The 14,164-nt window shown below is 41.7% G+C and overlaps 1 protein-coding gene across 2 annotated transcripts in view; it reads right to left on the bottom strand.

Annotated features, from left to right (window-relative positions):
• Positions 1 to 14,164, bottom strand: part of LOC128701093 (sodium/hydrogen exchanger 9B2-like) — a 75,248-nt gene that overhangs the window by 52,695 nt on the left and 8,389 nt on the right. The window contains exons 5-6 of one of the 2 annotated variants that reach the window (XM_070100623.1): positions 12,243 to 12,350; positions 1,538 to 1,713 (exon numbers count right to left, since the gene is read on the bottom strand). In XM_070100623.1, the coding sequence (XP_069956724.1) occupies positions 1,538 to 1,713; positions 12,243 to 12,350 (284 nt within the window). The remainder of the gene's footprint in view (positions 1 to 1,537; positions 1,714 to 12,242; positions 12,351 to 14,164) is intronic. The other variant, XM_070100624.1, reaches the window with a different exon arrangement.

The following is a 14,164-nucleotide window of genomic DNA, read 5'->3' as shown; positions in this document are numbered from 1 at the left end:
TTATTATATCTACTGTGTGACTTAAGGTAAAGTAAACTAGACGTGTTGTAGTTACTGTGTCTATATGGTTACTCTGTTAACGAATTTTAAAGCTTACGATCTGCTTGTGGGTCATTCAACCTGCAATTTTCATTCAACCTGCAATGGCATCTTGGTACAGAAGAGAAAACACCTTGGACAACTTTTTCAGGTGAGAATTGTTTGATCTGAGAGGAACATGACCTCCCAGTGGCTACATTCTCACTACTACTACTCTGCACCTCTCCTTTCGACAGTATTTAAGTCTCAACACTGTCGCTTGATCTTCAGTTAGTTCCAGACTTTGGAACTGAACTTCTCCAGGCTGAAAGACTGACAACCTCAAATCTACGACTTCAAGAGTGATGGACTGATTACATCGTCTTCACATCTCTACTGCTCCTGCGTACTTTCTGTACTCGAATGAAGAAGCCTACTGTGTAGGCGAAACGTTTCGGAATAAAGTTGCCTAAATGTTGCTTATGTGTCTTATCTACCAATTTTCATGTACTCTACAACTGTTAAGGCAAGGCTGCATGTAACTTCTTCACCACCACTATGTTAAGGTTAATAAGGTTGGATGTAACTTCTTCACCACCACTACGTTACGGTTAATAAGGCTGCATGTGATAAATGGTTTTGAGAACCGACAAGTAGAAGATTGAGACACTGGCGAAACGTTTCCTTATTAAAGGTGCCCATGTATTGCATAAGTGTCTCAATCTTAAACTTGTCGGTTTTCAAAACCATTTATCACATCTGTCAGACACTGCAACATCATGGGATCTTGATACAAGAAATTCTTCTATACTTGTCCAACCTTTGGACGAAGACCTACTTAGATTAGTGGATGGTACCGCTATGATCCCGCCTCATCCTGCTTCGCCTCACCTGACTAGAGTACATAAGCAACTTCTCCGGCCATATGCTGCACTTTCTACAAAAGTGATGGATCGAACACATCGTTTCCAGGCTGAGGGACTGATTACCCCAAACTCCTCCTCTCCTAATCCTTTTCTACTTTGTATTGGAGTGATGGAGCTACTGTGTGGCGAAACGTTTCCTTAATAAAGATTCCCATATGTTGCATAAGTGTCTCAGTCTTCAAAGGTGTATATATCTTCTTCACAACCACTATGTTAAGGTTAATAAGGCTGCATGTAACTTTTCACCGCCAGCAAACCATATTTTCAGTGAATATGCTTTCATCCCTAATATATTCTCATTGTGTATACACAAGGATTTTTAACTCTTTTGTGTATATAATCTGCAAGCAAGAATACTAAATATTTAAACAAAAAAATAAATTACAATAAGTTCTTAGTGTATATACACCGAGACACATATATCTTTGGATTTATATACATAATCATTTCATAACCTTAAAAAAAAGTAGAAATATGTATTTTAAGGACTATAAACCTAAAAATCAATACTTTTATTTAATAAAAGAGGTTCAATCCGAAAGCAAAAGTTACAAGGCGTTGAAACATTGTTAAAATTAGGATTAGACACTAACCTTTAGCAAATGTTAATCCCAGCATGATGCTGAAGCCTGTGATAGCCAAGACGTCATCAATGCTGGCGGCTGCGATGACCAGTGTTGGAATACCTTGGTCCACCCCATAACCTTCTTCACTTATTCTTAATAAACTTGGCACCACCACTGCTGGTGATACTGCAGCAACAACGAACCTGCAACACACATCTTACTGTTACATAATAAATCTATGAGAAGAAAGTTAAAGTAATAAAATAATTTGAAAATATTATGTATAACAATATCTGCCAATAATTTTAAAATATGATTTAACATAGAATTACTAAAGTTGTAAAGGCTGATTGTCCTTACATTGTTGTGTTTCAGTACAGGTTGTGGTCGTGTTGTGTGTCAGTACAGGTTGTGGTCGTGTTGTGTGTCAGTACAGGTTGTGGTCGTGTTGTGTTACAGTACAAGTTGTGGTCGTGTTGTGTGTTGTGTGTCAGTACAGGTTGTGGTCGTGTTGTGTGTCAGTACAGGTTGTGGTCGTGTTGTGTGTCAGTACAGGTTGTGGTCGTGTTGTGTGTCAGTACAGGTTGTGGTCGTGTTGTGTGTCAGTACAGGTTGTGGTCGTGTTGTGTGTCAGTACAGGTTGTGGTCGTGTTGTGTGTCAGTACAGGTTGTGGTCGTGTTGTGTGTCAGTACATGTTGTGATCGTGTTGTGTCAGTACAGGTTGTGGTGGTGTTGTGTCAGTACAGGTTGTGGTCGTGTTGTGTGTCAGTACAGGTTGTGGTCGTGTTGTGTGTCAGTACAGGTTGTGGTCGTGTTGTGTGTCAGTACAGGTTGTGGTCGTGTTGTGTGTCAGTACAGGTTGTGGTCGTGTTGTGTCAGTACAGGTTGTGGTCGTGTTGTGTGTCAGTACAGGTTGTGGTCGTGTTGTGTGTCAGTACAGGTTGTGGTCGTGTTGTGTGTCAGTACAGGTTGTGGTCGTGTTGTGTCAGTACAGGTTGTGGTCGTGTTGTGTGTCAGTACAGGTTGTGGTCGTGTTGTGTGTCAGTACAGGTTGTGGTCGTGTTGTGTCAGTACAGGTTGTGGTCGTGTTGTGTGTCAGTACAGGTTGTGGTCGTGTTGTGTGTCAGTACAGGTTGTGGTCGTGTTGTGTGTCAGTACAGGTTGTGGTCGTGTTGTGTGTCAGTACAGGTTGTGGTCGTGTTGTGTGTCAGTACAGGTTGGGGTCGTGTTGTGTGTCAGTACAGGTTGCGGTCGTGTTGTGTGTCAGTACAGGTTGTGGTCATGTTGTGTGACAGTACAGGTTATGGTGGTGTTGTGTCAGTACAGGTTATGGTCGTGTTGTGTCTGTACAGGTTATGGTCGTTTTGTGTCAGTACAGGTTGTGGTTGTGCTGTGTCAGTACAGGTTGTGGTCGTGTTGTGTCAGTACAGGTTGTGGTTGTGTTGTGTCAGTACAGGTTATGGTCGTGTTGTGTGACAGTACAGGTTATGGTCGTCTTGTGTCAGTACAGGTTATGGTCGTGTTGTGTCAGTACAGGTTGTGGTCGTGTTGTGTCATTACAGGCTGTGGTCGTGTTGTGTCAGTACAGGTTGTGGTCGTGTTGTGTCAGTACAGGTTGTGGTCGTGTTGTGTCAGTACAGGTTGTGGTCGTGTTGTGTCAGTACAGGTTGTGGTCGTGTTGTGTCAGTACAGGTTGTGGTCGTGTTGTGTCAGTACAGGTTGTGGTCGTGTTGTGTCAGTACAGGTTGTGGTCGTGTTGTGTCAGTACAGGCTGTGGTCGTGTTGTGTCAGTACAGGTTGTGGTCGTGTTGTGTCAGTACAGGTTGTGGTCGTGTTGTGTCAGTACAGGTTGTGGTCGTGTTGTGTCATTACAGGTTGTGGTCGTGTTGTGTCAGTACAGGTTGTGGTCGTGTTGTGTCAGTACAGGTTGTGGTCGTGTTGTGTCAGTACAGGTTGTGGTCGTGTTGTGTCAGTACAGGTTGTGGTCGTGTTGTGTCAGTACAGGTTGTGGTCGTGTTGTGTCAGTACAGGTTGTGGTCGTGTTGTGTCAGTACAGGTTGTGGTCGTGTTGTGTCAGTACAGGTTGTGGTCGTGTTGTGTCAGTACAGGTTATGGTCGTGTTGTGTCAGTACAGGTTATGGTGGTGTTGTGTCAGTACAGGTTGTGGTCGTGTTGTGTCATTACAGGTTGTGGTCGTGTTGTGACAGTACAGGTTATGGTGGTGTTGTGTCAGTACAGGTTATGGTGGTGTTGTGTCAGTACAGGTTGTGGTCGTGTTGTGTCATTACAGGTTGTGGTCGTGTTGTGACAGTACAGGTTATGGTGGTGTTGTGTCAGTACAGGTTATGGTGGTGTTGTGTCAGTACAGGTTATGGTGGTGTTGTGACAGTACAGGTTATGGTGGTGTTGTGTCAGTACAGGTTATGGTGGTGTTGTGTCAGTACAGGTTATGGTGGTGTTGTGTCAGTACAGGTTATGGTGGTGTTGTGTCAGTACAGGTTATGGTGGTGTTGTGTCAGTACAGGTTATGGTGGTGTTGTGTCAGTACAGGTTATGGTGGTGTTGTGTCAGTACAGGTTATGGTGGTGTTGTGTCAGTACAGGTTATGGTGGTTTTGTGTCAGTACAGGTTATGGTGGTGTTGTGTCAGTACAGGTTATGGTGGTGTTGTGTCAGTACAGGTTATGGTGGTGTTGTGTCAGTACAGGTTATGGTGGTGTTGTGTCAGTACAGGTTATGGTGGTGTTGTGTCAGTACAGGTTATGGTGGTGTTGTGTCAGTACAGGTTATGGTGGTGTTGTGTCAGTACAGGTTATGGTGGTGTTGTGTCAGTACAGGTTATGGTGGTGTTGTGTGTCAGTACAGGTTATGGTGGTGTTGTGTCAGTACAGGTTATGGTGGTGTTGTGTCAGTACAGGTTATGGTGGTGTTGTGTCAGTACAGGTTATGGTGGTGTTGTGTCAGTACAGGTTATGGTGGTGTTGTGTCAGTACAGGTTATGGTGGTGTTGTGTCAGTACAGGTTATGGTGGTGTTGTGTCAGTACAGGTTATGGTGGTGTTGTGTCAGTACAGGTTATGGTGGTGTTGTGTCAGTACAGGTTATGGTGGTGTTGTGTCAGTACAGGTTATGGTGGTGTTGTGTCAGTACAGGTTATGGTGGTGTTGTGTCAGTACAGGTTATGGTGGTGTTGTGTCAGTACAGGTTATGGTGGTGTTGTGTCAGTACAGGTTATGGTGGTGTTGTGTCAGTACAGGTTATGGTGGTGTTGTGTCAGTACAGGTTGTGGTCATGTTGTGTGACAGTACAGGTTATGGTGGTGTTGTGTCAGTACAGGTTATGGTGGTGTTGTGTCAGTACAGGTTATGGTGGTGTTGTGTCAGTACAGGTTATGGTGGTGTTGTGTCAGTACAGGTTATGGTGGTGTTGTGTCAGTACAGGTTATGGTGGTGTTGTGTCAGTACAGGTTGTGGTGGTGTTGTGTCAGTACAGGTTATGGTCGTGTTGTGTCAGTACAGGTTATGGTGGTGTTGTGTCAGTACAGGTTATGGTGGTGTTGTGTCAGTACAGGTTATGGTGGTGTTGTGTCAGTATAGGTTATGGTGGTGTTGTGTCAGTACAGGTTATGGTGGTGTTGTGTCAGTACAGGTTATGGTGGTGTTGTGTCAGTACAGGTTATGGTGGTGTTGTGTCAGTACAGGTTATGGTGGTGTTGTGTCAGTATAGGTTATGGTGGTGTTGTGTCAGTATAGGTTATGGTGGTGTTGTGTCAGTATAGGTTATGGTGGTGTTGTGTCAGTACAGGTTATGGTGGTGTTGTGTCAGTATAGGTTATGGTGGTGTTGTGTCAGTATAGGTTATGGTGGTGTTGTGTCACTATAGGTTATGGTGGTTTTGTGTCAGTGTAGGTTATGGTGGTGTTGTGTCAGTACAGGTTATGGTGGTGTTGTGTCAGTACAGGTTATGGTGGTGTTGTGTCAGTATAGGTTATGGTGGTGTTGTGTCAGTACAGGTTATGGTGGTGTTGTGTCAGTACAGGTTATGGTGGTGTTGTGTCAGTATAGGTTATGGTGGTGTTGTGTCAGTACAGGTTATGGTGGTGTTGTGTCAGTATAGGTTATGGTGGTGTTGTGTCAGTACAGGTTATGGTGGTGTTGTGTCAGTACAGGTTATGGTGGTGTTGTGTCAGTACAGGTTATGGTGGTGTTGTGTCAGTACAGGTTATGGTGGTGTTGTGTCAGTACAGGTTTTGGTGGTGTTGTGTCAGTATAGGTGATGGTGGTGTTGTGTCAGTACAGGTTATGGTGGTGTTGTGTCAGTATAGGTTATGGTGGTGTTGTGTCAGTATAGGTTATGGTGGTGTTGTGTCAGTACAGGTTATGGTGGTGTTGTGTCAGTACAGGTTATGGTTGTGTTGTGTCAGTACAGGTTATGGTGGTGTTGTGTCAGTACAGGTTATGGTGGTGTTGTGTCAGTACAGGTTATGGTGGTGTTGTGTCAGTACAGGTTATGGTGGTGTTGTGTCAGTACAGGTTATGGTGGTGTTGTGTCAGTATAGGTTATGGTGGTGTTGTGACAGTACAGGTTATGGTGGTGTTGTGTCAGTACAGGTTATGGTGGTGTTGTGTCAGTACAGGTTATGGTGGTGTTGTGTCAGTACAGGTTATGGTGGTGTTGTGTCAGTACAGGTTATGGTGGTGTTGTGTCAGTATAGGTTATGGTGGTGTTGTGTCAGTATAGGTTATGGTGGTGTTGTGTCAGTACAGGTTATGGTGGTGTTGTGACAGTACAGGTTATGGTGGTGTTGTGTCAGTACAGGTTATGGTGGTGTTGTGTCAGTATAGGTTATGGTGGTGTTGTGACAGTACAGGTTATGGTGGTGTTGTGTCAGTACAGGTTATGGTGGTGTTGTGTCAGTATAGGTTATGGTGGTGTTGTGTCAGTACAGGTTATGGTGGTGGGTGATTCATGTCCACACACTGCGGCACTAACTACAATGTTATATATAGCATCAACTACCTTTAAAATGATAAAAAATTCGTTCTCTACAGATTGATGACAAATTAATAATTAAAGGTTGTTCGAAGTATCAGCAGAAGAATAAGTGATTCTTGTGGAAATAAGCACTAGCACTAGCACTAACACTAACACTAGCACTAACACTAGCACTAGCACTAGCACTAGTACTAGCACTAGTACTAGTACTAGCACTAGTACTAGCACTAGCACTAGAACTAGCACTAGCACTAGCACTAGCACTAGCACTAGTACTAGTACTAGCACTAGTACTAGCACTAGCACTAGCACTAGCACTAGCACTAACACTAACACTAACACTAGCACTAACACTAGCACTAGCACTAACACTAGCACTATCACTAGCTGCTCAAGACTATACCAAAAGATTACCTAGATAAAAAAAATTCTTTATTGTAATATTATATATCAAAATTTACAGCATTAGTTTTTACCTTGAAAACCTTTACCTAAATATTAATTTGCTTAAACTTATAAAATTAGATAAAAATACTTCCTGGAAAAATATTGAAATTCCTCCAAGTAGTGGGTGTGACCTACTTGATCACAACCTGGTTGATCAGACCCTGGTTGATCAGACCCTGGTTGATCAGACCCTGGTTGATCAGACCCTGGTTGGTCAGACCCTGGTTGATCAGACCCTGGTTGATCAGACCCTGGTTGATCAGACCCTGGTTGATCAGACCCTGGTTGATCAGACCCTGGTTGATCAGACCCTGGTTGATCAGACCCTGGTTGATCAGACCCTGGTTGATCAGACCCTGGTTGATCAGACCCTGGTTGATCAGACCCTGGTTGATCAGACCCTGATCCACCATGAGGCCTGGTCTCAGACCAGGCAGCGGGGGCGTTGACCCCGAAACCCTCTCCAGGTAAACTCCAGGTATATCGGTAATCAGACGGCGTGAAAAAGCTTGCCCATAATATTTTCCAGATTAATTGCTCATAAATAACACGATGTAACAAAATTTCACTTTTGTCATGTTCCTGGGAAATAAGCATCATTTCCCGATTCTTTATAACTAAACAAACTTTAAAAAGGCAACTTTGATCCCAGAACTTTGCTTTTGTAGTCTGAACACTTCTGGGACACTTTCAAGAAAAACTGATGTAAAACTATTATGTTCTAGGGTTTTGCTTGGCCTATATAAAAACATGGGCTCACAAACCAGCATTTATTTCAGCTCTGGCTGCACGAGAAGACACATCAGAAGAAATGAAACTGCATCAAGTGGCTGCAATCATTCTCCAGATGCATTCTACTACATATGTGGTCAATTCGTTAAGACAAGAGCAAAGAAGTTCTCTGTAACAGCATCTAAAAAAATGTGTGAAGCTTACAAAGCATAAATAACAAAACATATTTTGGCATGCCAGTTGCGGACCAAGACAAGACCTGGGCACCTCATGTTGTTTGTGAGCATTTAGGAACCTAAACGCCGAACTGGGAAAAATGCACCAGCTGTTTCTTATCCAGACCTTCCCTCTTCTATTGCACCTATACCACACAGTGCTGATCTTCCTGTACTTACACCTCCAGAAAGAAGTCAACCGTCAGTAGAAGAAAGCAGCAAATCAGAAAACGAAAAGCACCGTGAACAAGACTATGATCTCACAAATGCAGCTGTTGGGAGGAATCCTTACTACCCAAACCAAACAGACTTCAATGACCTTATCAGAGATCTTGGTTTGACAAAGTCAAATGCTGAGCTTTTTATTTCAAAGCTCAAGGAGTGGGGACATGGTGGATGAAAGTGTGAAAGTGACAAGCCTAAAAAAACGTCACGAACATTTCTCAAGCTTCTTTACTAAAAAAGACAGGTTGTGCTACTGTAATGATGTATCAGGCCTGTTTGATGCAATTGGAATTGCATGCAATCCAGATGAGTGGAGACTCTTCATTGACAGCCCCTCCAGAAGCCTAAAAGCTGTACTTATGCAAAATGAGAACAAATATCCATCTCTTCCCTTGGTTAATTTAGTGCATCTTAAAGAGGACTACAACAGTGTCAAACTTCTACTGGAAGCTTTGAACTATAATAAGTATGGCTGGGAAGTTACTGAAGACTTCAAAATGGTGGCATTTTTGATGGGACTCCAAGGATGGTTTACCAAGATTCCCTGTTATCTCTGTCATTGGGATAGTAGAGACAGAGCAGCACATTGCCAGAAGAAGCACTGGCCTCAAAGGACTGCGTTCTCAGTAAGAAGACATAATATCAAGTATAAATCATTGGTGGATCCTCAAAAGGTTCTGCTCCCTCCATTACACATCAAACTAGGGTTAATGAAACAGTTTGTTACAGCCCTTGACAAAGAGTCTGCAGCCTTAAAGTATCTTCACGACATCTTTCCCAAGTTATCAGAGGCAAAGGTGAAGGTTGGCATCTTCACTGGACCATAAGTCAGAATTTCCAAAGAAGCTCACAGACAAGGAAAAGGAAGCCTGAGAGAGTTTTGTTGCTGTAGCACAGGGCTTTCTGGGATACAACAAGGCTGATAATTATGTGGAACTTGTTGAAACCTTTTTGAAAAACTATGGTCAGATAAGGTGTAGGATGTCCCTTAAAGTGCATATCCTTGATGCTCATCTTGACAATTTCAAGGAGAATATGGGAGCATACTCATACAACATATAATGGACTTTGAACATAGATATCAGGGATCTTATAATGGAAACATTATGGGAGACTACATTTTGGGGCTTAAACGGGAAAGTGATTTGTTGCATGCTTGCAAATCTAGAAAAACTGATTATTTTTGACTTTGTGAATATGTTTAAAATAAAATTTGTGTAAATTTTATTATGTAAATTTTATTTATTTTATTAAATGTTTTTGTTTTACAGCCACAACTAGCAAAAAATATTGAAATTGTTGTGTCAAAAATCATCCTGTAAGCCACAAAAGCAAAGTTTATAAAGAATAATGGACATTTTCTATTTTTTGCAATAAAAGGAGTTAGAAAATAAATCTTACTAGCCAGGAAGAAAAATTGTTAAATAGTGATAATCGATCCCGATGAAAAGGCCCAAAAAAATTTTCCTTTGGGCTTGCAGGGAAAAACCCCTGAAATCGAGGAACTGTGAGAATCACATGCTTCCGTTGTCATATATTTCTTTGCAACCAAATAAAATACAGACATGAATGATTCATCTATGTTTTATGAAACGAAGACACAGATTTCACTACCATTTTCATTGTTAAATGTGTCTACAACATACAAGCGTTATTTGTTACTGTTAAAAATAATCGATAAAATTATGATAATTAAAAAAACGGAACGGGTGGGGTATGAACCCACAGTGAGTGAGATGTTAATTAAACTCCAGGCCAGTGGCTTACGCACTGGCCTGGAGTTCAACAACTCACTCACCATGGGTTCTAACCTCACCCGTTCTGTGGTTTGTTGGCAATCATGTGATTACGATTTCATGAGGTTTGATAATCACCATTTCCATCCCAGCCAGAGGCATATTATATTCTCTAATGCTTCAAAACAAACATTTTATAACATTTTTATTGGCTTCTAAATAAGACCAAAATGACCATCCTGAGCGATATACAGCAGAGTTAAAAATGAATTATGCAATACCTTATTCTGTCAAATATAAAAATAAAGTCGCAGTCATAATTTTATTGGTAACTGAAACAATCATAACTGTATCAGACATAATCATAATAATAATGTACTTAAATGTTAAAGAGTTTTGCACAGATATTTGTTGAGGGCTGTGCAGGGTAGTCCCTTCTTTAAGCAGCTGCAAGACCCACCACGTACATAGTTGTCAACAACAACACTTACCCAGATCCGGGCACAACGTTCAAACTTGTAGGATGGTAATCTGCTGTTGAATAAGCTTTCCCTTAACTCTTTTCCAGCCATACACACTGTGGTCAGGGTCTGAATAGTGCCAAGATGCTCAATGCTGGCTTGGTAGAGATCCCTTTTGGAGTGGTAGCGCAGAGCATTCCGAGTCGCTGGAATCATCTCTACATTCTGATTTCCCTGGCAAAACTACTGCTTCCTGTGGTGGTTCGCCGACCTCGTACCTCCTCGATAACTTTGAATAATGAAATATTCAAAGGAATTGATGAGTTAATCTTCAGTATATTAAACGGTTGGAAGGAACCTATAATCTCCATGACATCTTTAGGGAATTTCTGCAAGACTTTGCGACAAAGACATTATGACCGCCTCTCAGGCAAGAAGCTGACTCACAGTCAGTCACTGCAGAGGAGGGGCTCTATCGTTTTCTGCCTAAAGTTTCAGTGATGTTCTTGATGGTTATACGGAGCTGATGCCTCTCAGTGTTGTAGCTGACATAATCTTAACAGTTATTAACAGATATGGCTTCAAAGAAAGGAATATGAAAGTAATGGTCACATCATCAGAGTCTGAGGTCATCGCCAAAATGTTTGAATTCCTAGTCCACAGAGAATATAGAATATGCACACATCATGAGTCGTTATCTGGTTATTCTTAGCAAAAGTCTTGCTTTTTGTCTTGGTTTCCGGTGCTTGACTGTCGTTCCATTAGTACTGGAGGGGTATAGATCAACTGGAGAGGACTGGGTCTCGATGAGCTCTTCCCACAGGACTGAAAGAGTTCAACTTTATTTAGCAATTTTCTAGGAACTCAAAAAGATTTTCAAGGTATTTTCACCATCGGGCCAGTTTTTAAGCGCAATGATCTGGTACCGTCCTTGATGGAGTCTTGTCTATAGACGTCCCAAATAATATGGAGAGAGGAGACCTTCCTAAGCTCACTCTGAATGTGCTTCTTGAAATATGTGTGTCTGTAGTTTTTGAAAATTGAAAATCCACTTAGGGAAACCAGCATGCGGACGAGTGCTCAGCCATGTACTAGGTAATAATACAACAAGGTTTGAAACACTGAAAAAAAACGGTAAATTATTAATTTATTTCTTAAGACATTCAGTGACATACGATTCCTCTAAAAATACATTACTTCACTTTCTGCAATGGACGGAGAAAAAGCATTCGTTTTACTGTTGTTGTTTTTTATTTATGAAAGGAAGGAGTTCTTTGTAATTGGAAACTAAAATTATTCTTTCCTTCTAAGTGATGACATCTTTCGCAAAGTCGTCGAGCTGATCTTTTCTAGCTTTTCAAGTTTCCTGCCTTAATCATTGTTAGTAAAAAATCTCAGCCAAATTTCCTAGGTCTCCAAGTTCTACGAAAGGATTTCTCAGTATTCGAATGACACAGCAAAGTTTTGGACATCAGTGAGGAATTTAGTCTGTTGCTTTTATCCCAGATCGTGGTGAAAAAATCTGATTTCTGATCTGTGTACTCTCTCATGAAGTCCTGAAGCAACTGAATGAACAGTGATTTACAAAGGGACCTTATAACAAAAAATACTGGATCCTGTATTAATACAATCACTCCTCCAGAACTCTTAAATATTTTGTTTCGTTGCTCTTAACTTTGATTTATGGCTTTTAAAGTATGTTTGGTAATTCTTTAAGATCTTGAATATAAACAGGAACTCAGCGAGCCTACTTACTGTGATTGGGAAAAAAAGCAGAGGTGAAAGGGACTGCAAGGAGTCTAGATGTAAAGGAAAGCTTCCATAGAAGGAGCCCATTTTTCCAATGCAACCCAGGATGATATGTACCATATGCTTCGCAGAGAAACCTTGTCAAAGCATCATATATCATCGGAGGAGAATACCTTGATTTGGCTACATGTGTTGCTTTTAGGAGGGCATCGACGGTTCCTGGAGTTGCTGTTCCAGCTTCATCAGTGACTGATGACCAACTTGAACGTTGTAGGAAATCGCTAAGAAACATTAAAGGTGGCATAAGTTAAATTCATTAACTAGAGAATGCTTCGTCTTATCGGCTTCAAAGTATTTAAAATTCATGCATTCCATAAAAAAGAAAAGATCTATGAATTTAGAGTCAACAGAGTTAATAGTCTTTTGTGATAGACTTGAAACTTTTGATTTGAGGAATTGTTAAATGTTGATGAAGATAGGGAAGCTGTGATTTCGTGTATAGGGCAAGGAGGAAAAACATCTTGTAGGAGTGAGGAAGAGCCAGTTGTGAGTGTGAGGGAAGTTCGTGAGGCAGTAGGTAAAATGAAAGGGGGTAAGGCAGCCAGGATTGATGGGATAAAGATAGAAATGTTAAAAGCAGGTGGGGATATAGTTTTGGAGTGGTTGGTGCAATTATTTAATATATGGAAGAGGGTAAGGTACCTAGGGATTGGCAGAGAGCATGCATAGTTCCTTTGTATGGGTCAAAAGAGAGTGCAAAAATTATAGGGGGATAAGTCTGTTGAGTATACCTGGTAAAGTGTATGGTAGAGTTATTATTGAAAGAATTAAGAGTAAGACGGAGAATAGGATAGCAGATGAACAAGGAGGCTTTAGGAAATGTAGGGGGGGGGGTGGACCAGGTGTTTACAGTGAAACGTATAAGTGAACAGTATTTAGATAAGGCTAAAGAGGTTTTTGTGGCATTGATGGATTTGGAAATGGCGTATGACAGGGTGGATAGGTGGGCAATGTGGCAGATGTTGCAGGTGTATGGTGTAGGAGGTAGATTACTGAAAGCAGTGAAGAGTTTTTACGAGGATAGTGAGGCTCAAGTTAGAGTATGTAGGAAAGAGGGAGATTATTTCCCAGTAAAAGTAGGCCTTAGACAGGGATGTGTGATGTCACCATGGTTGTTTAATATATTTATAGATGGGATTGTAAGAGAAGTAAATGCGATGGTCTTGGCAAGAGGCGTGGAGTTAAAAGATAAAGAATCACACATAAAGTGGGAGTTGTCACAGTTGCTCTTTGCTGATGACACTGTGCTCTTGGGAGATTCTGAGGAGAAGTTGCAGAGGTTGGTGGATGAATTTGGTAGGGTGTGCAAAAGAAGAAAATTAAAAGTGAATACAGGAAAGAGTAAGGTTATGAGGATAACAAAAAGATTAGGTGATGAAAGACTGGATATCAGATTGGAGGGAGAGAGTATGGAGGAGGTGAATGTATTCAGATATTTGGGAGTGGATGTGTCAGCGGATGGGTCTATGAAAGATGAGGTGAATCATAGAACTGATGAGGGGAAAAGGGTGAGTGGTGCACTTAGGAGCCTGTGGAGACAAAGAACTTTGTCCTTGGAGGCAAAGAGGGGAATGTATGAGAGTATAGTTTTACCAACGCTCTTATATGGGTGTGAAGCATGGGTGATGAATATTGCAGCGAGGAGAAGACTGGAGGCAGTGGAGATGTCATGTCTGAGGGCAATGTGTGGTGTGAATATAATGCAGAGAATTCGTAGTTTGGAAGTTAGGAGGAGGTGCGGGATTACCAAAACCGTTGTCCAGAGGGCTGAGGAAGGGTTGTTGAGGTGGTTCGGACATGTAGAGAGAATGGAGCGAAACAGAATGACTTCAAGAGTGTATCAGTCTGTAGTGGAAGGAAGGCGGGGTAGGGGTCGGCCTAGGAAAGGTTGGAGGGAGGGGATAAAGAAGGTTTTGTGTGCGAGGGGCTTGGACTTCCAGCAGGTATGCATGAGCGTGTTTGATAGGAGTGAATGGAGACAAATGGTTTTTAATACTTGACGTGCTGTTGGAGTGTGAGCAAAGTAACATTTATG

Source organism: Cherax quadricarinatus, chromosome 73, assembly GCF_038502225.1.
Source record: "Cherax quadricarinatus isolate ZL_2023a chromosome 73, ASM3850222v1, whole genome shotgun sequence".
NCBI classification, from domain to species: Eukaryota; Metazoa; Arthropoda; class Malacostraca; order Decapoda; family Parastacidae; genus Cherax; species Cherax quadricarinatus.
Note: the sequence above shows the minus strand (reverse complement) of the source record. Positions and strands in the feature narration are given on the sequence as shown.